This window comes from Eubalaena glacialis, chromosome 2 (assembly GCF_028564815.1).
Source record: "Eubalaena glacialis isolate mEubGla1 chromosome 2, mEubGla1.1.hap2.+ XY, whole genome shotgun sequence".
NCBI classification, from domain to species: Eukaryota; Metazoa; Chordata; class Mammalia; order Artiodactyla; family Balaenidae; genus Eubalaena; species Eubalaena glacialis.
Window position 1 is genome coordinate 71,795,060 of NC_083717.1, and position 27,017 is coordinate 71,822,076.

General features: G+C 42.6%; 1 protein-coding gene across 1 annotated transcript in view; it reads right to left on the reverse strand.

Annotated features, from left to right (window-relative positions):
• Positions 1 to 3,653: 3,653 nt before the first annotated feature.
• Positions 3,654 to 27,017, reverse strand: part of SNX1 (sorting nexin 1) — a 35,432-nt gene continuing 12,068 nt past the window's right edge. Inside the window, exons 2-15 of the mRNA XM_061180214.1 lie at positions 24,560 to 24,671; positions 20,780 to 20,907; positions 20,164 to 20,230; positions 16,323 to 16,366; positions 14,458 to 14,599; positions 13,402 to 13,480; positions 12,870 to 12,945; positions 10,112 to 10,225; positions 9,807 to 9,900; positions 8,546 to 8,751; positions 5,956 to 6,099; positions 5,278 to 5,358; positions 4,732 to 4,803; positions 3,654 to 4,093 (exon numbers count right to left, since the gene is read on the reverse strand). Of these exons, the coding sequence (XP_061036197.1) occupies positions 4,043 to 4,093; positions 4,732 to 4,803; positions 5,278 to 5,358; positions 5,956 to 6,099; positions 8,546 to 8,751; positions 9,807 to 9,900; positions 10,112 to 10,225; positions 12,870 to 12,945; positions 13,402 to 13,480; positions 14,458 to 14,599; positions 16,323 to 16,366; positions 20,164 to 20,230; positions 20,780 to 20,907; positions 24,560 to 24,671 (1,410 nt within the window). The 3' untranslated portion in view covers positions 3,654 to 4,042. The remainder of the gene's footprint in view (positions 4,094 to 4,731; positions 4,804 to 5,277; positions 5,359 to 5,955; positions 6,100 to 8,545; positions 8,752 to 9,806; positions 9,901 to 10,111; positions 10,226 to 12,869; positions 12,946 to 13,401; positions 13,481 to 14,457; positions 14,600 to 16,322; positions 16,367 to 20,163; positions 20,231 to 20,779; positions 20,908 to 24,559; positions 24,672 to 27,017) is intronic.

Below are 27,017 nucleotides of genomic sequence, written 5' to 3' on the forward strand. Positions count from 1 at the left end.
CTGCCCATCTGCTCCAAACCCATTTGGCTTCCTGTATTACCTATGTCATGAAAGGCTTCACCGTCTACCCTGAAATCCAAGCCAGAAGCTGGCGGGTCATGCCCGCTACCACTCTTCCTCGGGCCTCTCATCAGATCAGTGACCAGACCACAGTGGTTCTTCGCCACCTCCTCCACCTCTCTCTGAGCTCCAGCACCATTACTACGGCCCTCCTCAGCACTCTGGCAGGCTCTCCTTGCCTCCAGTCTCATACCTTCTGATATGTCTACATCACAAATGTGACCATGTTATTTCCTGCTTAAGTCCCTCCAGGAGCTCCCCACATTTTCAGGATAATGTTTGAAGTGCCCCACAGGTCACAGGTACTGTGTGATCCGGCTCTTGCTCGTCACTCTCCGTGGGCCATCCACTAACTTAACTCTGCCCACATCGAGCCACTTGCATTTCCCTACATGTGCCCACCTCCCACTACATGACACAGGGAGGCAGAATGGTCCCAGCAGAAGAAGCAAACACCTCTTCACCTTTAAGACAGCTCAAGCATCCCCTTCTCCAGCTTCTTTCTCCTGAGTCCCCAGGTGGAATGACTCCATCTTTGTAGCACTATCCCACCCCCGCAATACAGCCCAGTACACTTAACCTGCTATTGGCCTTCTTAATTTCCATGTCTGCAAGCTCTGCACAGAAATGCACAGGCCCCAAAGACAGCTGGCCCTATCAGCCTCGGGATAGGAGGCCGAGGAGGAAGTTCTGAAACCACAAGGGAGCCCATCCCAAGGAAATAATAAAAACAGACTTACATCAAGATGATCACTGGATGGAACGTAACAAAGCAAGGAGAAAGTTTTAAAATTTAGTTTGGAGAAAGAGTTACAAATATGGAAAGGGAGAAGATAAGAATAAACTTTATGGGGCTAGACTGAAAATATCAGTGTGGATTCATGATTTTTAATATCTAATTCTTTATATCATCTATCTCCATCTCTCTCAATATTTCCATATATTTTTATCTATAGCTATTTCCTTGCTCTGTCTGCCAAGAGCCTAGAAGCAATGACATTCCAGTAGCAATGGGCATACTCAGCACCCAGATCTTGGTTTCTAAATATCATTCTCCATTAAAAGGAATCAAGATTCCCTGGAGAAATGGCTGATTCCAGGGTTGGGGCAGGGAAGATACAAGATAAGCCTGAAACATCTTGTTAAGCCAGAAAGTAAGAGAGTGTTAAAAAAAAAAAAATGAAGGGGATATGTTAAAAAGAAACAGGAGCCTGCTAGAAATCTGGGAGAGTTTGAGAATCAAAACAAATTAAAGCAATGGCTTGCAACTTTGAGTAAACAGGAATCCATTGATCCGTACTTATAAACAAGTACATTAATAAATAGGGAGGAAAAATGCTGTTCTTTAGAAGTAGAATGCCAAACAATAAATGTAGAAGAAACTATGGAGTTAGAAAATCACACTGGATGAGGAACAAAATATTTACATGATATCAAAGTATCTCCCCACAAATAACTTGTTAATTACAAAGGGGAAAAGAGTAAATTTAAAAAAGGAAACCTGGCTGACATCAGTTTAACCAAGCGATCAGAGTTAATGTCAGCATTAATGGGACCAACTAACATCACATGCCAACTTAAGATGCACTGAGGACATGTCACTTCTGTGATGTTCTTGCCCAACATACAAAAACCTAATCTAATCATGTGGAACCATGAGACCAATCCAAGTTGAGGAACATTCTACAAAATACCTGACTGTATTCTTCAAAAATGCCAAGGTAATAAAAGGCAAGGAAAGGCTCAAGAAGTCTGGATTAAAAGAGACACATGTAATCATGTGTCACAACTAAATGTAACACATGATCCTGCACCAGGAATCACTATGAAGGACATTACTGGGACAGCTGACACAATTTAAATAGAGAGCACGTGTTAGATAACAGTATTTTATCAGTGTTATACTTCCCGTTTTTGATAAGTGGTTATGGTTACAAATTATGAGAGGATGTCCTTATTCTTAAGGAAAGGCATACTGAAGTTCTGAGGTAAAGGGGTACAATGCCTGCAACTTACTCTCAAATGATTCAGAAAATACAACATGTAAATGCAGATAAAGCAAATCATAAGTCATAAAGCAAATAGGGTAATAATGTAAACACTTGGTAAATGTGAGTAAAGGATATATGGGAGTTCTTTGTGATATTCCTGTAACTTTTCTGTAAGTTTAAAATCATATTAAAATTTTAAAAGTTACCGAACCAACCAGGAATCCAACAGCAAGGGATGAGTCAGAATTATGGTACAGTCACTCTATGGAAGCCTTAAAATTACACAGCCTTACAAATAAAGTCTGTGAAGACAGATAACAAAATAGAAAAAATGCTTATAACTTATACAGTGTTGAATGATAAAAGCAGGATACAAAATATTTTACGTGTATATTATTACAACTAAGCAGAGCAAGCACATAAGTAAGACTGGAAGGATAAAAATCAAAGGTGGTAATAAGGATATTAGGGGAAGCTGATTCACTCTGTTATACAGCAGAAACACACACACCATTGTAAAGTAGTTATACTCCAATAAAGATGTTAAAAAAAAAAAAAGGATATTAGCGGGGAGGGAGAGATTGAGTGACTTTTTCTAAAAAAAAAAAAAAAAAAAATCCACATATTGAAAACGTACTTGCCGGCACTGGCACTCCCCGTCAGGCTGGAGGACTGGAGATCAGCGCTGCTTGCTGTTTACTGCCGGCTCCTGCCTCACGCTGCCCTCCCCAAAGGTTGACATTGCCCCCACAAGAACTGACAGAGCCGGGCATCTCTGCAGCTGGTAGGGTGGGAGTGGGGAGGTTCCCGCGTGCAGGCAGCCTGCCAGCCTGTCCCACAGAGCAGCTTCACAGTCTGCTCTGACTAGCAAGCTTAGCGGCTGCAGACAGCTGAGGGGAAGCCCGGCAAGGGTGCATCCAAGACCAGGCCTCCCTGGCCAGGCCAGCACAGAGACCCCTTTGAACGCCCTCGGCTTGTGCTGACCACACTCGGGCCTCTTGCTGGCATGCTCCCTCCTGGGCACAGACAGTGAAGCTTCTTGGAACTCAGAAGGTTTAGGAATTCTGGGATGACTTTGTCTAGAGGCAGAGTGCCTGGTTCTGTTGTCAGTGGGATAAAGTGCTAAGTCCTTATCAGTCCTTCACATTTTTAACATGGACCAGTCTACTGAGGACTTTCTTTGATGGGCGGCAAAAAGATGTTCAGAAAGCAAGGCTTTGCGATCAGAAAGCAAGACTCTCAGAGAACCCTGGGCAGCTGAGGGAAACAGGGCAGGAATAAAAGTGAAAGCTGGCCTCCTCTGCAGGAGAATTGCTTTTGTCCCTCTTATTATAAGAGATGTGTTTAAAACTCCTTCCCTAAAGAAGTAGGAGTAAGAGTTAAATAGATTAAGAGACCCTCAGAACAGGTAGCTGAGGTAGACAGAGAAAAGGAAATTCCAGTTCCATAGGGAAGCAGGAGCAGAAGCTCGTGAACTCCTGCGGAGAGGAAGTAACTATACCTGGCTATACCTGGGCACTTCTTGGTTAGGAGTATTCCAGACCTGCTTCCCAACTGCTCCCCGGCCTAAAGCAAAAAGCACCACCATTCTGAGTCATGTGACCCGATTTTAAAGTATTTTATTACATAATCTTTTCATGGTACCATCAGGAGTAACAGAAAATGTTATTCCCAGTTCCTAACCACATCCTGAAAAATATACATTTGTATTTATATATTTATATCAATACTCCACCCCTATCCCATAATTCCACCACCTAGTATAGGTTTTTTGCTTAAAGCAAGAAACTATTCTCTCAGGTAAGAAAATATGTATGGAAGTTAAATGAAGGACCGGTTAGAGTGACTGGGGACAGCTTGGCCATGGGGGCAGGGAGGAAGGGGTGAAGTCCAGGCTACGCAGGATGCATCACTGGGGTCCAGCAGAGGTGGAGGAGGACAGTGTATAAAAAGGCAGCGTCAGGCAGGTGGGCTCTGGTGTCCTTGGTCCATTAAGAGATGGCCTTTGCCTCAGGAAGGAAGGCTTCCCAGTACTTTGCCAGCTGCAAAGAAGTGGGGTCAGTAAGCAAGTGCCCCCATTTAGTGGCAGAGCCTGAGCCTGGAAGGGGAACGAGCACAGTGCCAGGGCACTCTCCCAAGTGCCTCAGCCACCCACAGGGAGGCCTGGGCTAAGGCCAAACTAAGGAAATGGCTTCGCTGACCGTGGACCTTGGGACAGATTAGCCAGCCAGCCACACTGCCCTTACCTCTCTAGACTGAGGGAAGCATCAAGTGAAAGGGCAATATCTGAAGACAGTCCTGGTTCTACCCTGGAGGAAGTACCCCCTGGGGGCCACAGCTTGGCTCAGCTCAGTCAGCTCCTCACAGGGGGCCACTGTTTCACATATTGATCGGGGCCTCAGCCTAAAGAGGGTTAGGAGGTATCACGGGGTTATAGGGAGAGGAGAGTTGGGGTTTGTTCTTAAAAACTAACTCATTGTAGGATTAGGGCAACCCTGCCTAGCAAGAGACCCTACTGGATGCGCCACGTTAGAGAACCAGGACCTACTTTCAAGTATTGATTAAGCAGGGCCCAGCCCCTCCGAAGCAGGGCCAGATCATCCTGTCACCAAAGCCACAAGTAGGCAGCTGGCCTTTGGAGCAAGCAGGAGAGGATGAAAGCCATGCATAAGTTACATACCTGCTGCTGTGAATACAGGAGTGACTCAAGGTACTTGATCACGTGGTTTTTGAAGTCCTTGGATTTCTCTTTCTAAAGGAGACAGGATTCTACACTGACCATCCAGACAGTTGCTCCTTCCCCTCTTGATAGGGTGCTGATGTTTTTTGCTGACCAAGGCTGAGCACAGCCTCAGAAAGTAGAGGCAGCAGCTGGATTGGCTATAATTTTCCAGCCAAATAGCCTCTTGCAAGGTTTTCTTGAATGGTGGCAGGGTGGGGAAGGGGAGTAGAGGGTTTATGACAGCTGCAAGCTTTGTTTTGTGTCTAACTGCTCTGGTCCAGCAACAAGTGTAGGACAGCCACTTTGCCTCAGGAACAAACACACGAACATGAACACACACACACACACACACACACACGCACAGAAGGCCACGCCTGTTCACAATAGCTGCCAAGTCACTGGCGCCGCCATCTGTCTCCCTACCTAATAGAGACTTGGATAAAACCAACAATGGTACTAAACCAGGCACTGCACACTTGTGAGAAGTAGGATCTTCTATCTCACCTCAAACCGTATCACTTCTTTTCGGACCACAGTTGAAATCCTTTCAAAGTCCCTTTCGTACTGAGTCACCCGAGACTCCCACTGGGAAGAAAAGGAAAGAAAGGATCACTTAATATATTATGGTATTACTATTAAGTCTTTACCTTTGAATAGAAATTCTGTATCTGAGACCTCAATTGGCATTTGTCTGTCCCTCTGGCTAAGATTAGATATGGAGATTCAGCACGTAAGCCAGAGTCCAGTAGAAGGCCATCTTTCGGGCTGGCTGGGAAAGAGATGCCGTGTGCCTCAGGCCAAACCTGGTTCCTAAGAAAGCTCTGGTACCCCAGAGGCTCTGGTTTAGGTACTCGCCAGCAAAGCTGGGAGCCCCAGAGAACTGAATTTAGTTCTCACCGGGGGGGGGCACATCTGAATCATCTTGGAGCTTTTCAAAGACCCAGCCAGGACTGCTCCTGCAGAGATTCTAATTTGGCAACTTTGAGTGGAACAGGAAAGGAGAAGGAGGGCCAGGTCTCAGGGTAAGCCTGGATCATTCTCAGAGGCTTCCCCAGCAGCTGTCCTTTAGACTCAATCAGTTCTCTTGCCTGCTGTGGGGTTCTAAGCATCTGGGTGGGATGGGACCCAGGCTCATTCAGGAGCCAGCAGAACACCCCTGCTGGGCTGCCTCGGGGGCCTCACCTCTACGATCTCATCCTTGGCCTGTTGTAGCTTGTCAGGCTTGTTGGCCCACAGCAGCCGAGCCTCAGCCTCCCGCTTCTTCTGCAGTGTGGCTTGAGCATCCTGCCAGCGCTGCCACATCTTCATGCGCTGGTCAAAGGCGGCCTGTGAAGGTGGAGGTTGGGGAAGAGCACAACCAGCCCTTCAGGAGCTCTGCTGGCTCTGCCTCGGGGGGCTCTCCCAGCAGCTGTGCTAGGGAAGGACCGAGCAAGGGCAGGTTCTGCAGCCACGTGTTAGTGCCCAGCTGGAAGTTTAACATCCAAAAGCACAAGCTTGGGTAAGACTCCTCTCCAAGGATCCAGTGGGCCAGCACCATGCTGCTTCATGCTACTCCCAAGGCTGGATGGCTGGGAGCACAGTAGGTGGCCTGATGCCGGTGCCCAGTCCTATGGCTTTTGAACTGCCTCTCTCAGATCAGTCAGTTCATGAGTCTACACACCTTCCCTGAGTGTCTGCCATGTGCCAGGAGCTAAGAATACAATGGGGAATGAAACACATGGGCCTGCTTTCATGGAGCTTGTAATCTAACAGGAAAGGCTGACACTGTATTACTAATTGCCAATAAGTAATTATAAGTATGCAGAGTACAGAGAAAACAAGCGCAGTACTGTAATAAAACTGGGGACCTAGCTTAGCCTGGGAGATACATTAGGGAAGGCCAACCTAAGGAAGCAACCTTTAAACTGATACCCAAACAATATACAGGGTTAGCTTAACAGATCTCCCCACCCCTGCCCAGCTTAACAGATCTTTAAATAAACACTTAAACCTACCACAGGGACACACTGCTTTCATCTCATCCATACATTCAACTGTTCTAGGCTATCAAGGCCCCCAAGAAGCTCTCCAAAGTCCACTTGCTGGTTTTCCATGTTTCTAGTTCCTTGACGACAATCAGCATTTCCAAAGGACAGCTGTTTGGCCTAACAAAACTATCCTGCACCACCACTGGCTTTGTAGGCTTCAAGAGGCCTGGACGAAAGACCTGTGTCTGGGGCAGCCTCCCAGCCCTGCTCCTTTTGCTCCCCTTCCCTACAAGAGTTCCCTGGATGTTTTCTAGGCCTCCTTAGTGCAGGCCTTTGCCAAGACTTGAGCCTTAGGGAGTGAAATGACACCAAACTTACCTTCCCCTGCATTGTCACTGCTGCTCACCTCAATTTCTAAACAGCTGAATGTCAAAGGATTAGGTAAAGGGTGACCTCAAATCCAACCTAACCCCCTGGGCTAACTGTGGTACAGCTGCAGGTTCAGCAGAAAAGAAACATCTGTTCATCTCTCCAATCCCACGGCTAGCTCATGATTATGAGGAGGGCAGGTGAGGGGTCTCTGAAAAAAGACCAGCTTGCAGTTCTGTGCTCTAAGGCGAGCTGCCCCAGCTAGGCCTCCCTCACCCCTGTCCATACAGGCTCACCTGGCTTGAAGCTCATATCCAAGTGCTGAGCTCTCCAGAGACCCCAAACAATACTGCTCTCTGAAAGCTTCCCCAGAGAGAACCCTTCCCTGGGATGGCTCTCCAGTCTAAGTAGTCTGACCAGTTCCAAGAATTCCCAAGCAGGTTATTTTTTCAGCCTCTTATCACTCTGGAGTTAGCAGCAAACCAAAGAGCAAGGGGAGAGGACAATGAGCAATCTCACAGGCTATATTAAGCACCTCTACCGCGGAGGAAATGAGAGCCCTGGGTGCAGCCTGGCTCTTGACAATACAGGAGCTCTCTGGCGAGGGCAAGGTTGGGGACGGGGAGTGGGGGTGGCTCTGTTCCAACTCAGAGGCTCATACATTCTGGTCCCAACCTGGATCGGGCAGACTCAGGCCCTTTTAGGGCAGGCGCCAGGCTCCCTCTTGGCTCTTTCCTCTGTCTCAGGGAGGCCATGTGAGAGCTAATATCACTGCCCGGTGAAGCTTCCTTGGCCACTCTGAAAGGTCAGGGGAAACCAGAGTGCCCTGGTCACCAGAAGAGAAGGTGAGGTGCTCGACCTGAGGGGCAGGCTGCAGTGTTGCTACCGTTGTGGTCAGCAAAGCTCACAGAGGGTTCTGGTGACAAGCTCTCTCGGCCCCCTGGCCACACTCCTCCAGGCAGCGCCAAGCCAGTTCTGTGTAGTTACCTGACTGCCCACATTGGAGGGACAAGTGGAAGCCAGCAAGAGCTCTTACCAGGGCAAAGCCACCGCTTACTGTTAAGGAGGCAAAGACCAAAGGACTGAGGAAGTCACTGCTCCAGGGGGCCAAGACCACAGGTCTGTAATAAGCCTTGCTTGAAGAAAGGAGCATAGAGGATACTGTCCAGCTTCAACAATAAGGAGGGCCTTACTTGGAAATTCAAGAGTGGTCTTTTCTCCAAATTCATTTAAGAAACTGGCTGTGGGCCTCAATGTGACTCAGTGATAACTAAGAGTTTAATGGACTTTTTGGTTCACGAGACACCTTCTCTTTTGAGAGTAGAAAAAATTATTTCGAGCTATAATGGATGAAACCATCTTGGGAACGGGAAGAGCAAAGGAAAAGACAAATTAAATCAAGTGGAGGAGAAAGAGGAAAGGAATGAGAAGCTTACGCGGACTATGGCCAGGAGGCGAATATAGTCACTCAGGAGCTCAGCAAGGAGGAAGAAGTCATTGTTGGCCTGTTCCTGGTGGAGCTGCTCGATCTTTTCTTCCACCTCAGCCAGCTGGGAGAGTGCCCGTGACAATGCTGTGTTGTCTTCAGAGCTCCCGAGCATGGCGAGACTCTTTGCAAACTGGGATGTGTTCAGCGCTAGCTCTGGAAGGAGGAAGACAGCAGAGGCCTCTGATCTCCCAAGGAAAAGGGACAAGTCAGCTGGCACTGCAATGGATGCCTTAGCAATGCTGGCCCCCGCATGTCTGGCAACTGTGGGCTCTGCAACCTAGTCACTTACACCACAGCCAACTGTATTCAGAAAGTGAGGGCAATGCAGTTCGGTCATGTGAGCAGGGAGAGGTAACTGCTGCCCTTAGTTTCCCTAGGTTAGGCTTACTTGGAAGAAGCAGCTCCAATATTCCTGGAGAACCAGGGGCCAGTTAATAAAAACAGGCCAATGGCATGATTCTGATTTTACGTTAGTGCTTGTGGTAAGCAGCCTTCTGCAAGAGTGAGTGTATGCATACTGCATAGTTTTGCATGCCCCAGAGCAGGACAACTTTCTGTTGTATTTTAAGCTTTGGTTCACTCTCCCCGCCCCCCTCCCCATCTCTTTAAAAATGTAAAAACCATTCCCAGCCCAGAGCAATAGGTCCATGGCCAGATCCGGCCCATGGGCTGGGTCATATTCTGCCAACCCTTACATTGCCCTCATTCTAATGGTTTTCTGCCTGTTTAGAGTTCTGATTATCAGCATGTTTAAGGCAGAAAAGGAAAGCATTCAAACTTGGCAAATTTCACTAACTCTTAAGTAAATCTCACCAAAGAAAGGTGAAGAAGGGTTAAGAGACATATATGGTTTCCCGCATTTACATATTGCTCGTTGGACCATGTAGCTAAGGCATGTAACATCATTTTGGATATAAGCCACCAACTCAAATGCCACCAACAGAAGCCTACGTCCCAGGTCAAGCTGTAACTGGGATGGCTTCCCTGTACCTCTCCCAGGTAAAGAGTACAATGTCCTCAGTGGTGGAGTCATGTTTCTTGCCAGGAGATGCAGGGCATATCTTTTCAATAAGAACATCAAGGACCAGGTGGGCTGAGAATTTCAACTTGAATGGCTGAGAGGCTTGGGAACAGCATACCCTCCCATCTCCAGCTCACTGGAGACATCAGTTTCCCCCAGTTCCAAGTGCATTTCGGAGGTCTGTTACCTTTCCTGTGGTTGACTAGAGTTTCTACAACGGCATGCAGCTTCCGTAAGCGCTGTTCCTCACACTCTACCTCCTGGAGCTTCTCCTCAAACCACTGAAACACACAGGCCCAGAGCTTTAAAGGAGGCTACTCATACAGGTGTAGAGCAGTCTTTCCTTAGCAGTTTTTTGTTCGTTTGTTTTTTAACGGGACTGAATTATCATAAAAAGAAAGTCTCTAATCTCAGAAATTTCAGGACTCCTCAAGGCTTCTGACCCATAAGCCTGAGGGGGTAGGGAAAGCTGAGAGGCACAGGGCTACTCACAATGTCTGATTCATTCATCTTGATGGTCATTTTGCTGACTGCATCTGTGGCTTTGTTGAACATCTTGAGGAGACCAGCACCACTGAATGTCTGGGTACCCACGGCGCGTGGCAGCTACAAGACCAAGAAGGCAGGGTGGCAAGTTATCTGCTGCCCCTATTTTAGGTTCAGAAGAATTAGTATCCATCAGATGGCATGCCCAAAACTTGCCAAACAAATTATTTGAACTGTAGCTTGTTATTTTCAAAGGCAGTTAGACAAATCCATAACTAGCATGTAGAGAGAAAAAAAAAATCAAAGGACCACATTTAATAGAATCAGCAAAATTTTCAGCTTCTGATATTGTGTGCAGAAAGAAAGCAGAGTGTGTTACGTGGCCAGGTGACCTCACGTCGAGACTGTCTGCCCACCTAGGCATGAACTGCTTAAATACCAAACACGCTTTTGTTAAAAGTCAGAAGTTCTTTTGGATGCATACTCTGCACACAGCTAGACTTAAAATCTTGAGACACTTTGAAGTCGTGCTGCAATTCCATTTGGATTTTCCTCAGTGAACAAAAGGTCCAAGGACGAGAACATAATTTATTCAGATTGAGGCTACTTTTAGGGACAATCTAGTTAAGTCAAGCATGTCGAATATTTAGAAACAATTTGACTAGTTCAGTCTTCCCGCTCCTTTCCGAAGGCATGAAAGGGATGCTGAAGAATCCATAGTGTATATAGTATACCACGCTGAACAATTAGATGTTAGTGCCCAGGACTCTTGAGGCACTGGTTCTCAACTCAGGGCCATTTTGCCCCCTAAGGGACATTTGGCCATGTCTGGGGATAATTTTGCTTATTAAAACTGGGGGCAGGGGGAACTTCCCTGGCAGCGCAGTGGTTAAGAATCCACCTGCCAATGCAGGGGACACGGGTTCGATTCCTGGTCTGGGAAGATCCCAGATGCCACGGAGCAACTGGGCTCATGCACCACAACTACTGAGCCTGCGCTCTAGAGCCCGCGCACCACAAGTACTGAGCCCGCGTGTCTAGAGCCTGTGCTCCGCAACAAGAGAAGCCACCGCAATGAGAAGTCCAGGCACCACAATGAAGAGTAGCCCCCGCTCGCTGCAACTGGAAAAAGTCAGCATGCAACAACGAAGACCCAACGCAGCCAAAAATAAATAAATAAAATAAATAACTTTATAAAAAAATAAAACTGGGGACAGGGAGGTGGAGGAGGGTACTGGCATCTAGTGGATGAGGCCAGGGATGCTGCTAACCCTACAATGCACAGGACAGCCTCCACAACAAAGGATGATCCAGCCCAGATGTCAGCAGGGCCACTGGAGAGAAACCTTGCTCTAGGGGTACCAAGCAGGGGTGAGGGCGTGAAAAGGAAAAGTGGATTTAGGAATCCCAGAGGAGAAAAAAGATTTAGAGCATTAGACAGAGAATTTTTAATTAAAAAAGTTCATTTTGGGGGGGGAAAAAACCTATATACTTAGTACCATTTTCTTAATTAGAGTAATACATATGATATGCAAATTAAAGAAAAATGTAAAAATAAAAACAAAATGAAAAAAATAAATACAATAGTCCTACCCTGTCACTTATTTCCTTCTAGTTTTCTTTCCTATGAGATATAACATTTTTTTTAACATCTTTATTGGAGTATAATTGCTTTACAATGGTGTGTTAGTTTCTGCTTTATAACAAAGTGAATCAGCTATACATATACATATGTTCCCATATCTCTTCCCTCTTGCATCTCCCTCCCTATCCCACCCCTCTAGGTGGTCACAAAGCACAGAGCTGATCTCCCTGTGCTATGTGGTTGCTTCCCACTAGCTATCTATTTTACGTTTATAACATTGTTTTATTCCAGTGTTTCTTTTGATCCTTAATGACTAACATATTTCTTCAGCTGTATTTATATGCTGTTTCATGTTTCACTTTTTATAATTCTTTTTTTAAATTGAAGTACAGTTGATTTACAGTATTGTGTTAGTTTCAGGTGTACAGCAAAGTGATTCAGTTATATTTTTTTTCCAGATTCTTTTCCATAATAGGTTATTACAAGATACTGAATATAGTTCCCTGTGTTATACAGTAAATCCTGTTGTTTATCTATTTTATATATAGTAGTGTATATCTGTTAATCTCATACACCTAATTTATCCCTCTCCCTCATAATTCTTTAAATGTATGCTTCCAATGAATTTCTGTATATTCTCTGTTTATGATGAGAATTAAGTATTTGTTGTATTGATATAGTTCACTTAATTCTCCAGTTATTAGCAACTGAGCTGTCTCTAGTTTTTCACAATCATGAATAGCCTAAGCATAGCCTGTTAAAAAAGACTGTCCACTTGAATCAACACTTTTGCTATATGCTGGCAGTTCTGTGCTCTGTGGTAACTGGTTTTGAACTAAAACCCCTCAGCTCCTGGCACAAAATAAGCATCCAATTTGAGCCAAGTAGTAACCTATGAAAGCCATTCCAAGGACCTGCCCAACAGATCACTGTGTTGATCTAATAAGACAAAGACAAAACTAGATTGCAGTTTGACCTCTACAACCAGTTACTTTTGACTGCAGGCAGAGCTTCTTTTATTTCAGAGGCTGAAGAATACTTGTCACTTTTGGGCGCTTACAAACTAGGATGTAGTCTGAGACTAGGCTATACACGGGTGCTCAAATATTTGTTGAATGAACTAGTTTCTTTTCACAGGGGCAGATATGAATTGTGAAATTCAGTTTGTACAATACTAACCTCTTCTTTTTCCAAGAACTCCCTGACATCAGGGTCCTGTAACATGGTAGGATGATTCACAATCCTCTGAAGGTACCTACGGGGTAAGGAGTTATCTGGTTAGCTGACCTGGCCTCACAAGGTTTGGGGTATCATACAGTGCTGGCAGGGGTACAATGTCTCTCATTACTTTAAAATGTCCTCAGATAAGGCACTTAAGTACAAGCACATTCAAGTTCATATTCTTCATGTTTCCAAAAAGGGAAGAAAAATAACCGCTCAGAAAGAGACCTCAGAGCCACTCATGTTTGACTGTTGAAGAAGGAGAATTTGATTGCTCACTCAAGGTCGGGAAAGAAAAGAAGATATTCTGTTCCTGAGGTGGGAAGGAAGAGACTTAGGAAAGGTTAGAGATAATATGGAGGTGGGAATCTTTAATTCACTCAAGTTTCACCACTACTAACTCCAGCGAATATCTCATCGTAATTAAGTCTCAGTTTCAGCTTCTCATTTGTTCTCATGGTATTCAAGAAAATAGTTTTATGGTACTTACCTTTCTAGAGCAGCCCTCCGTTTTTCAAGAAATTCTGCAGAAGAAGAATCTTCCTTCCCAACTTTTACTTTTGTCATTCCTGGAACAGAATTTAAAAAGCAAAAAAAACCCCCATATATCATCATGAAAAGCATAAGGCTGTAAAAAAAAGCCCACAGGAGGAAGGCAATGAGGACAGCTCTACAAAATACAACCAAAGTTCACGTCTATGTCACGAGCAGGCATGAACAAAAGGTTCTTTACATGACAGTCAATTTTTAAACTAGTCTTAAAGTGTTGAAGGTTCTACACTCTGGGATTTCCAGAGCATGTTGTTCTAAAAGGGGGCCATGGGACTCTGAGTAAAGATTAACAGACATCAATTGATGGTAATGGGAAGATTCCTTGCCCCATCTCCTTCCCCTCATTCAGTTAGTACATTTCAATCTGGAAGGAACAGCAGTCATTGAAGACTCCAGGATACCAACACAAACACACACACACACAACTGTAGAAGCTAAAACCAGAGTCTCCTATTGCACTCAAAGACAGAGACCATGTCAAAACATGCTATTTCTCTAGACCACGTGTAATTTATAGGAAAATGCTGGAAATACTTTTTATTTTAATTAATTAATTAATTTTTGGCTGCATTGGGTCTTCATTGCTGCACGCAGGCTTTCTCTAGTTGTGGTGAGCGGGGGCTACTCTTCGTTGCACTGCATGGGCTTCTCATTGCGGTGGTTTCTCTTGTTGCCGAGCACAGGCTCTAGGGCGTGTGGGCTTTAGTATTGTGGCTCGTGGGCTCTAGAGCACAGGCTCAGTAGTTGTGGCACACAGGCTTAGCTGCTCCACGGCATGTGGGATCTTCCCAGACTAGGGATCGAACCAGTGTCCCCTGCATCGGCAGGCGGATTTTTAACCACTGTGCCACCAGGGAAGTCCCGGAAATACTTCTTTTCTAACTGCAAGAGTCTACACTGTTATTAAAAGTAGTCTCATATACTAAGTAGAAAGTATATTGCAGAAAGAATGCAAAGGAAAGAATCTAAGTAGAATTAAAGACGACAGGCTTACCTATTAGGCTCTTCTCTGGGGGAGGAGGGACGATAAAGCCATTCTGGGAGTGTTTCTCTGAAAGCTTCTCATGAAGACCCAGAAAGTCACTAAATCTTCTTTTCACTGCAAACTGTTTACTTCTGAACATTGGTAAGTTCGTCTTGGGGACAGAAAAAATACAAGGCGATCTCATTTTAAATAGGGTATGAATGAGTATCTTGAAAGTCATCCAGCTGACATCAAGGGAATCTTCTTCCCAGATCCCTGTCCTTTAGCCACCTGGTAAATAACTTTCTCTGAGATTCTTACTCTTGTTTGTTTGTTTGTTTTTTGAGCTATAATCCCCTCTGGCTGTCTGGGAATCTATGGAGCCCTTCTCAGAATAATGATTTTAAGTGCATAAAATAACATACATTGGATTACAAAGGCAACTAATTAAGTTCAAATGCGGTTTTATTTGCAGGTTAAGGGCTCTTGCTCTAAGGAAAGAGATGTTGCAATCTAGTTTAAAGCTAGAATTCTATGGTCATCTATTAACCCATTCATCCTGCACTGACTTATTAAGGGTATTACCTGCTGGAATTAAAGCAGCCAAACGGAAGAAAAGACAGAGTAAACAATGCCCCTAAGGGGTAGGATCAGACGAAATGTCTACACTGTAGACACTTTAACCTCTAAAGTGTCACAGGATCTAGAACACAGGGGCAGGTCAACAAGTAGTAGAGAGATAATATAAAGAAAACTTCTAGTAAAAAAGACTAGGCCTACATCATATTGAGAGATCATTTAATACTCACCAGACAGGCAAAATTTAAGGAGGTGGGGCCTTGCCAACTGCTGGCAGAGAAGTTTGTCAATGGGAACTTTTACATACTGCTGATGGAAGTATAAACTGATACAAGGACTTTAAAAAGCAGTTTGTATTCCTTTTCTTCAACATTTGCACTACCTATGACCCAGGGGAACTATTCCTGAGTATATACCCAAAAGAAACTCTTCTTATGTGTACACCAGGAGACATGTGCAAGTATGTTCACAGCTCATAATTACAAAAACTGGAAACATGCCAAATATTCACAACAGGAACATGAATGTATTATGCTATAATCACAAAATGGACTAATTAACTACAGCTACACACAACATGGATGGGTCTGAGGAACAATGGTAGTAAAGAAAGCACTATTTTCAGCATGATACCATTTTAATGAAACTCAAAAAAAAAAAGCAAAACAGTACATTGTTTAGAGATACATATGGGAAGACTTTTTAATAAAGGAAATGAGAGACAACTCAGGAGAGCGGTCGCCTCTAAGGTGTGAGGCAGGGGATAGGAGAGGGAGAAACACGCAGGTAGATTCAATGGTACTCATCTTAAGACTGGTGGTAGGTTCGGGGCTTCATTTTTTATGCTTCATAACCTGCATACAACAACGTGTAAGTTTTGTATGCATTAATATTATATAAAAAAGGAAGACCAGACCCGAGGGGCAAAAGGTTAGGGAAAGCATTAAAAGAAGTTCCACACAGGAAACCTCAGAAGAACTGATGATTTTTAAACAGGTGATACAGTTTGGGGTGATCCGCCAAACTAGCTCTAAGCCACATAGCTCTTAAGAGGGATGGTACTATATCAGATACACCACATGTCTTAATAAAACTTACAAAGTTTCACACTGAAGTGTTAGCTCTCTGGAAGAAAAGTGGAAAGGCTCAGATGAGATTACCAAGGGGATGCAGACTTGTTCCATCTTGAGTAAACTTGAAGGAAGATGTTGACAAAGAAACTAAAGAAATACCCAGAAATAATCTGAATGATGACCTTCTTGGTATGAGCACCCAAGTCTATTAAGGTGGTCATCAGCAGGGTCACTTGGACTCACCTGTGTTGTAACTTTGTAGGCCACATAGGCATTCATACCATCCCCTGTGGGGAGAACAAGAAAGCAGGAGAGGATTATTCTGTAAACCAAAGCAGAACTAATCTTGCTAACATTTAACCAGGAATCATAAGCCAGCCACAGGAGCTGTGTACAAGAAGGGATATCTGTTTCATCTCTAAGCTTTATATACTATCCTATAATCCAGTTCCTACTTTGTCTCAGGGCCTCTGTGGCGCATATCATGCCCCCATGGATGCTGGCTGGGCCCCAGTTTAAGTCAGACAAGAGAGTCAGCCTCCTGTTCCAAAGCCAGGCTCTATTTATACCCTCCACAAAGCAGCACTGGATACTGACAATCCATCGCTTGTTACCATGCCAATATTTGGGCTAGTTACACACATCTGTCTAAATCCAAACAATTCTCTTGCTGTATAAAGCAGGAGGAGGAGAAGGAAGCAAATGATGTAAAAGGAAACAAGAAGTTCTACCCTAAGCTAGCTCTGGGCTCCATTTGCTCTTTCAGAAGTACTGCGCCGGTCCCTCCACTGGTGCTGGGGGACACTGACCCCTCTCATCTAGCATGTTCACCCAGAGCAAAGGGCCTGGCAGGAAGACACTTCGGCTGCCTGATGTCACACAAATCTCTCTTTCCTGGAGGAATTATTTTTCTGAAAAAGGCTTTGACTGTTAAATAATTTGGGATTCAAGCAATTGTTCTTCTCTGTGGTAGTGTCCTGACCTCAACCACTTGGGGACATAAAGGCACCATTGACTCCCTGAGCAGTGAAAAGACACACATTGGACTCGAGACAGACATAACTCCAGTGCTGGGCTCTGGCACGTTAGGCTGGTTTCATTCCCTTCCTCCCCACCCCCTGATTCTTCCCCACACCAACCAGGAAAACGTAGGTCAACAATTACTAGCTGCCAAAGCCTCTGAACTGGTCCTGGGGTAAGAGCCCAGGGTAGGAACGTGCAGTTCTAGACCCGCAGGGTCACATATTACAACTTGGGTTCACTGAGATGGCTGGGAATAACTGCTTTTATAAATTACACAGAGAAGTTGGAGACTGTACAGGAAGAGAGGGCTTGCTTTCTCCATCTATCCAAGTCCTACCAAAAGAGCAATGTGACACAGACCTACTAGAGAATGGACTTGAGGATATGGGGAGGGGGAGGGGTAAGCTGTGACAAAGTGAGAGAGTGGCATGGACACATATACGCTACCAAACGTAAAATAGATAGCTAGTGGGAAGCAGCCGCATAGCACAGGGAGATCAGCTCGGTGCTTTGTGACCACCTAGAGGGGTGGGATAGGGAGGGTGGGAGGGAGGGAGACGCAAGAGGGAAGAGATATGGGAACATATGTATATATATAACTGATTCACTTTGTTATAAAGCAGAAACTAACACACCATTGTAAAGCAATTATACTCCAATAAAGATGTTAAAAAACAAACAAACAAAAAAAACCAGAAACTACAAGTTAAGCTTTAGAAATTACTTTATATTGATTACCACTGTTACTTCTCTTCTAAACCACTTAAACTATATTGCCTAATACTACTAAGGATGCTTACCACTGATAAAAGGAAAAAAATCTAAATTTACTTTATAAACTTTCAAATTTTCATTCACAGTTGCATAGTCATGGTCAAATGTCCGAAAGGTCAATTCCATAATTTAGTGCCTGCAATTAAGGAATGACTAAGTGCAAACATACATAAAAACACAGTAGCGAAGTAGGATCTTCAGACACTTTGCCTGCTTATCAGCTGTTTTTATGGAGGCAATGTGTAAGAAAAGAGACATACTTTCATGTCCAGAGCTTATTAAGATATGGAAATGTCCTAGAAATGCAGCAGTTTTAAATTTGCTAATTTCCTAAATAATTTCAGGAAGTTGAAAATGACATATGCAAATTACCAAGGCTCTAAAAAGCAATATCCTGGTAGTGAGATTCTAATTTATTTAGATGTGTGTGGGAATGAGAAGCTCATGTTGAGTAAACAGCCCACGCAAACAGAAGGTGCTGTTATAAAGATCAATATGAATCTTGAAGCATGAAAATGCTTTAAGTAGCTGGTTTCTTGGCATCGACATGACTAAGAATCTACTATGGTGCAAGGGGATGAAGGTTTATCACCAAAAGTGATTTGTGTTTAAATAAATCTGATCCATGGGATGTTTAAATTACTGTTACGCGTTGAACTGTGTCCCCCTAAAAAAGATATGTTGAAAATCCTAACCCGTGGTACCTCAGAATGTGACCTGATTTGAAAACAGGGTCTTTATAGAAGAAATCAAGTGAAAATGGGGTCAGTAGGGTGGGCCTTAATTCAATATGACTGGTGTCTACATAAAAAAGGGACCTTTGGACAGAGACAGACACACATAAAAGGAAGATGATGTGAAGACACCAGGGAGAATGCCATGCGACAATGAAGGCAGAGATTGGAGTGATTCATCTATAAGTCAAGGAATGCCTGAGGCTCCAAATGCTAGAGGAGAGGCACGGAACAGTTCTTCTCTAGTGCCTTCAGAGGAAGCATGGCCTCACCAACACCATGACTTAAGACTTCTGGCCTTCAGAACTCTGAGAGAATAAATTTCTGTTGTTTTAAGCCACACTGTTTGTGGTACTTTGTTACAGAAGTCCTAGGAAACTAACACACTCCCTCCCTCTCCTGGTACAAACATCATGACTTTTAAATGTTAAAACAATTAGTTTTATTTACTTATAATTTATTTTATTCTACCAAGGATTTAAAGGAGCTAATAACTAGCCTAAAATCAATGTGCATATAGAATATTCATAAATATTAGAGAGGCAAGAGAGAATCCTAAACATGTAATCCAAAGTTCTGGTCCAGGTTCTACCACAGGCCATACATTGTGACCTGACAGGAAGGCTACATTTCATTTATTGGTTCTCAATTTCCTCTACTGGTGGATGAGGGAATTGTATAAGATGCTCATAAACATCCTACCAGTGCACCAGTCTAGGAAAAGTAAAACTCTACAGTTTAACGACAAACCATTTTGGCATAAAGTCTAATTAGATTTTAAAAATTCTTTTTCCTAGTTCAGAATAGAAAAAGGGTTGGAAATCACATTTTTCCTCTTAACCATACAAATATCACCCCTACTTAATAGGAGGAAAAAGCTCTGTGCAGCCTCTTCTCTTAGGGACTATACCTGGAACAAGGAAAGTCGAGGCCTGTTGCTCTCCGCTCACTAAAAGGTCTCACAAGCTTGGGACACAGGAAGGCTATCCTAAAAATCCACATTCTGGTCAAAGTTAAGTATTGTGCTTTTTGAAAATCTAATTTCAATTTGATCAAAATTTAACCTGGGTTCTTTAATCTTTACCTATGAAAGAGAGATGCAGATTTCCCCACTTTATTAGTATATCAAGAGTACATAGTAAAAAGATATGTAACAAGAAATCCAAATTTCTTGAGGGAAAAATAAATCCAGCATCCCAAGATTTTAAAACATGTGTTTTTAGGGTGCTTAAATGGAATTTATGATCTCAAGAGGGAATAAAATGGTGTCAACAACTCTGTGGGAGAAGCCAATTTTGGGTTTTTAAAAAGGGATTCGAATAATATTTGATTTTCTGATTTTTCTTTCTTAAGCCAGAAAAGGCCTAAATAAGTACTGGTAACTACTGTTTCTGGCCTTGGAAGCATAGCAAGGGGCATAGTTTCATAGGAAAGATAATGATGAAGTACTTCACACTAGCTAGTTCAGCTCTGGAGGTAACCATTAAGAAATTGGCTAACTGTGCTTTCCACAGCCATATCCTAACATCACAGGGAGTCCCAAGTACACTTACCTATCTTCTCAGGATCAGTTATACCAACTGTCAAGTCAAATTGGTCTTCCTGTTCTTCTTCCTCTAGCTTTTAAAGAGAAGACAAATCGTGAGATACCCCAAAAAAGGCTATATTAATTTTACTCTGCATTAACATTACATCAATATAATAACATATATTAGATATAGATACATCCTTCTACACATCAATGTTCAGCTCTGTCCATTCCCAACAATCCTGATGAAGCAACTTCCACTACTTTAAGTTGGAGCTTGCACGAAGGTCTTTGTTACATCTATTCTCTTAAAACATTATTTTGATCATAACGAATAATTACTAGGTTTTGGAAGACTTGCCTCTGTCAGGCTAAGGAGGGAATGAGGAGACACTATACTCTTGAATATGGGAGCTTCGGACACTAAATATCATTAATGACCATTGAAAGCCTCTGTGCCATCTTCTGGGTAACAGATACTCTGCCCAGGAAAGAGTCCTTTATTGGATTTTGGCTGTCCATTAACCATGAGTCTTCTTCAAGAGTCATAAATGTTATCTCAAGGTTCAAACTCAACTGAACTTCAGACTGGCAGCACAGTCCTAAACATCCAAAAGAAGACCAACAGCACAAATTCTCACCTCCTCATAGCTTGGCTGGGGCTTAGAAGAATTTGTGGCCTCCTGCGGAGGAAGAGAAATGAGTGTTTTGGCTGGCACCTTCTTCTGATTATTTTGTGTGCTGTCCAGGGATAGCTCCACTGTGGCATCTAAAAATAGTTGATATTTTATAATGAAAGAAGAGTCAGAAAAACTGTAAGCTAGAAAAAATGGACCTAAGATACAAATGCAGTAACACTGGGGAAAAAGTACTGTTTGCCACATCTGAGGATGACACTGTTGTTTTACCACAGTTTAAGAATGTTCACAATTACAGTTTTAGATCATCTTGCAAAGATTAAGTTATGTTTAATATACGCTGTCCAAGGGGGATAAAAAGATATTGCAATATCTGAAAATCTTTCTAATCAAAATAGTTTAAAAAAAAAGTGCTAAAGAGCTGTCTTTGTCTAGGAAAATCTCAGTTGAACAGAACAACTCATTCCCTAAGTGTTCTAGGGAGGGGACTTTTAAAAGAGCATTATGTACCATTTTTAGGCATTAAAATTTCTTAGGCAAATAATAAGAATGCACTCTCAACTTGGAGCAATGGAGCTAGAAGTTCAAAACATAAATAACTGAGATTTTTTTTTCTTTTTAATAAAGAAAAATATAAATATCCATTAGGGTTTGGCCTGATCAGTAAGTATTCAATTCTAGCCTTAGGGAATTCAAAGAGAACTGTTTCTTTTTCTTTTCTAGACTTTCATTTGGAGCTAAAATGAAACCAGAGAGAGGGGTCTATAAGGCATAACCAGGTCCTAGATCAATGTTATTATCATTAAAAGTTAATCATGTCTATAAACAAGGTTGCCAGACTGTCGGAATCCTATCAGGATTCTTTTCCTCATCAGGAAAAGAGAGGTGGTAATATAATCCGGCCCTACTGTAGGAGTACAAACCACACAAAAAGTATGCATAATAAGCATGCTAGGGTGATAGGATTCTTTGAAGCAAGCAACCAGCTAAAGTATGTTTAAGATATTCATATCATGCAGGCACCACATAAATAATTAAGTTATCCAATCCAATAAATGTGATTGAAAACGAAACAGGAATTTAGCTAACTGTTTAGCTAAACAGGAATTTAGCTAAACATTTAAAACCTTTGGCTTATTAGAGTGCTACTAAAAGCCTTTTGAAGAGCTGTGCAGTTTTTATTGAGAGTCCTGTGACAAATGTGACAAAACTTACATCAAAAATGCTTTTTTCTTTGTACTCTTGATAAGAGTAATGGAAGAGCCACTGGACTCCATCACAGAGATTCTGACCATCACTAAACTAATCATGTAGAAAGTATCAGAACATTTAAATTTCCACAGTCAATAACTGAAATATCTGAGAAACTACTCGAGTCCTAAACTAAATGTATCACTGTAGGCATTCCTTTCTATAGATATCTTATGTTCCTTTCTTAGTAATGAGGCAGGCATTGGCTGCTTATGAAAACAGTTGGGGAATGAAGTAAATCAGAACCTTCATCAGCAATAAATATGTCCCTAATAAAGATCTTCTACATGTTCATATGTAAAACCCAACCATGGGCGTAACTCAGTCACACCAAGATTTCAGGTCTTCTTAAAGGGCAAATCATATAAATGTTAAGTTCCCAAAGATTGAAAAACCTTCTTTGCAGTCTGCCATATAACTAGATGATTCATTATTTGCATTTCTCCTCCAGAAATTTTACCCAAACTGTAAACATTAGCAGAATGAACAGTGGCACTTAAGTTTCAGAGAGGAAAGGAACTGGAAAATATTTGAAATCTTTATATTCCTTCTTCTAACCTCTTCTTCCCTTGTCATGTCTTAATTTTGCACTGAGTTCAAATGTGAGAGTCCTCCCAAGATCTTCCCTTCCCAAGTCCACCCTCTCATCTCTTCCCTTCCTTATCATTCTCTCCTTTGAGGGTCTCATTCACATGGCAGTTTCAATTACCACCTCTAGGAAGCTGATCCCCACATTTAAAATTTAAAATATCTAAAACCCAAACTTACTCTCCCCACCCTCCAACTCAAAGCTAGTTTCTTCTGTAGTATGTAGTTCTCAAAATGGTACCACTTTCTTCCTAATCCTTGGGCTTGAAACTTTTGATTGTCTTCAAGACTTATTTTTGGACACCCGTTATATCCAATCACCAACACCAGATTTTGTTGATTTCAGTTTTTGAAAAGTTTTCACCTTTCTTTTCCTATTTCCATTACCTGATTTTTGGTCTTTACCATTTCATTCTTGAACTAATTGTGATTGCCTTCTGACATCTCCAGTCTTTGTCCACTGCAATCCGTTTTATATAATAATTCTACCAGGTCAGTCTTTCCTCACTTTGCCCATATCACTTTCCTTACTCAGAACTACCAATGGCTCTTAATTGGCACTAGGATGAAAATTCAAATTCTAATTATTACTGATATCTAAAATCCTCCTAAACAACATTTCCAGACTTATCTTCCATGGCATCTCTAAGAAGCCCCTGTTTTGGCCCACTGAGTTTACTGACTGTCCCTCAAACACACCATATACTTCCTGCCTAACCATTTGCACCCTTTCTCTTTTTCCTACATAAATCCTGCTTCTTCCAAGAAGTCTTACAAGATCACTCTAGAGCAGAGCTTATCCATGAGGGCACTACTGACATTTTGGGCTGGATAATTCTTTTTGGTGAGGGGCTGTCTGTGTACTGTGGGGTGTTTAGCAGCATCCATGGCCTCTACTCAGCAGATACCAGCGGCACTGCCAGGTGTGACACACAAAAATGTCTCCAACCATTGCCAAATGTCTCTGAATGTCTTTGGGGGTGGTGCGGGGGAAGGACCACCTTTTGTTGAGAACAGGGCAGTCCCTCTCAACAAAAAATTACTGGGCCCAAAATGTTAATAGTGCCAAGATTGAGAAACTCTGTTCTATACTAGTGTTTTTCAAACAGCAGGTTGTTGTTCACTGGGGAATTGTGACAGTGATTCAGTGTGTTACAAACAGCATTTTAAAAAAAGAAACAATAGAAAATTTCAGATTGTATGCAGGGTAGTAAGGGCAAGTCATTTAATAAAACTTTTAGTTTTATACAAGTGCATAAATATTTTGGATTATGACACAAAATGTATTTCTTACTATGAGTCTTGGTCATAAAAGTCTAAAACCACTGCTTTAGTCTCACCTCAGACCCCTCTGAGCTCCTGTGACCTAATATTTCTATCAGTCCTCTGGCCACATTTATATTACTGTTTAACAATTTGTCTAACTCACATTCTTTTTTTTAAATTATTATTTATTTATTTATTATTTTTATTTTTGGCTGTGTTGGGTCTTCGTTTCTGTGCATGGGCTTTCTCAAGTTGTGGCAAGTGGGGGCCACTCTTCATCGCGGTGCGCGGGCCTCTCACTGTCACGGCCTCTCTTGTTGCGGAGCACAAGCTCCAGACGCGCAGGCTCAGTAGTTGTGGCTCACGGGCCTAGTTGCTCCGCGGCATGTGGGATCTTCCCAAACCAGGGCTCGAACCCGTGTCCCCTGCATTGGCAGGCAGATTCTCAACCACTGTGCCACCAGGGAAGCCCTAACTCACATTCTTAAATAACTGTATATTTATGTCTTACTCCCTAAACCTGTAAGAATCGTGATGGCAGGTACTGCCTTTTATTATGTTTTGGAATCCTCCACAATAGTATCTTACGTAGAGTTGTGTTTCTCATATACATATAGCTTTTTACTTTAACTCAGCAACTTAGAAGATTCCTAGCTTAAGTTTTGAGTCCGTACTTGCCTGCAAAGAGATCCTGTGGCTCTTGGTCTTGTTCCTCATGGATCCCATTTTCTTTGGAGCCACTGTTGATGGGAAGAAGGGAAGCAATTCTCTTTGGAGACTGGGGCTTACTCTGAAAACAAAGAAATACTCTGAATACTCTGAATAAAATTGTACCATTAAAAACAAACCTAGAGGACTTCCCTGGCGGCCCAGTGGTTAAGACCCTGCGCTTCCACTGCAGGGGACACGGGTTCGATCCCTGGTTAGGGAACTAAGATCCCCCATGCTGCTCCACACGGCCAAAAAAATCACCAAAAAACAAACCAACTTAGAAAGTGACTTTGATGCACCCCTCAGTTGCTCCCCCAGGTGTTTAGGGGAAGACAGGATTACTAGTCAGCCAGTTTAATAAGCAGCAAATCATTATTAGTGATGTAAGCGTGGCCTGAGTGATCACAGAGCTAAAATAAACTCACATATTTTAGGGTTAATTTCTAACACTATAACCCTGCTGAAATGCCCTACCCCAAAGCACATGATGCCAACATGGGTATGTGTATACAAAGATAATTTTCAAAAGAACCTGTCCAAATGCATTTCTCCTCAGTTGATGACCTTTATTCTTTCAAATGCTGACAGGGCACATTCTTGTGTCCAGGACACCACACTGGAGACCATAATTCAAGCTCTGATCCTGACTTATTTTGTGGCCTTGGCTGAACCATTCACTGAAGCCCAATTGTGTGGATATTACCGACCCTCCTGACAGGCAAAGGAAGGTATGACACTTTAATGTTGTTTGTAAATATAACTTATCTTTTCATCCTTAACTTATAGAGACACAATTTTCAACCAGACTCGTGTCAGGCTAGCAGAAGAAAAAACAGCCATGCTTAGCCTATGGGCACATGGTGAAAATACACTCAGTCCATGGCCTTTATCAAAAGCTCAGTGATCCGCCGCAAGCAAGGGTGGGGTGAGGCCCCAGACCGGTACCAGAGTGAACAAAGCTGAATTGTGTAGAAAACGAACAGAAAGCTGAGAATCTGGCTTCAAAAGCCATGGCGTCATATTAAAGGGTTTTGAAGTCAGACCCCAAGGCCAAATCAGTTAAAAGACCTGACTTAAGGAATCTTTTATGAAACATTTCCTTAACAAATTTGAGGGTGTTTGCTCCTGGAAACAGGCCCTTTCTGACCCAACAGAACAAAGTGAAATGACAGATTTATTGGGTACTTTGAATCTGTCATGCAAACAGCTCCATCCCAGTACTGGTGCCACCCTCAGGGAAAGAAACTGTTACCAATATGTAGATTTATACTAGCAAACAACGAAATTTTCTATGCTAATAAAATTTAATGAGCTTTTAGTTGTATATGCTTAAATGTTACCAATTCTGTTAGAGACAGTGATCCTGTCTTCTAGCTGCTTCCACAATCTTAAGAAACAACCAAAAAAAAAAAAAAAAATCACTGCCGAGACACAGACGACAAATAATAGGGCAAAACCAAACCCTACACTTCCCTTTTGCCTCTTAAATTGCCAACTACTTTCTTACATACACACGTCCATCCTATACATGCTCTTGTGCTCTTGTACAGTATAGGGAATCTCATAAAAAGCCATCTGATGTCTTTTAATTCAGTTCCCACTAATACCAGTCGCCTCTAGATGGAGATCTGAGATTAAAACTCAGATACATTAAGAATATACGTATATAAATGTAATTTACTAGTAGCTCACCAGAGAGACAAAAGCAACAGGAAAAGAACAGGTTAGAATTTACCCATTTTTAACAACACCGAGAAGAACCCATTCTTGTGATAACGAAGATGAATAAAGCCACCTTTCCATTTCTGTTTTATCATCTAAACTTGGAAGTTTAAAGATTAAGAAAATTTTCTGGAGCAATGCTAGAATAGCAGTCTGTCTGGGAGAAAATATTTGCAAATGATGAGACCGACAAGGGCTTAATTTCCAAAATATACAAATAGTTCATACAACTCAATAACAAAAAACCAAACAACCCAATCAAAGAATGGGCAGAAGACCTAAATAAACATTTCTCCAAAGAAGACATACAGATGACCAACAGGCACACGAAAAGACGCTCAACATCGCTAATTATTAGAGAAATGCAAGTCAAAACTACAATGAGGTATTGCCTCACACGGGTCAGAAGGGCCGTCATTAAAAAGTCTACAAATAACAAATGCTGTAGAGGGTGTGGAGAAAAGGGAACCCTCTTACACTGTTGGTGGGAATGTAAATTGGTGCGGCCACTATGGAAAACAGTATTGAGGTTCATTAAAAAACTGAAAGTAGAGTTGCCATATGATCCAGCAATCCCACTCCTGGGCATATACCCAGAGAAAACTCTAATTCGAAAAGATACACACACCCCAATGTTCACAGCAGCACCATTTACAATAGCCAAGACATGGAAGCAACCTAAATGTCCACTGATAGATGAATG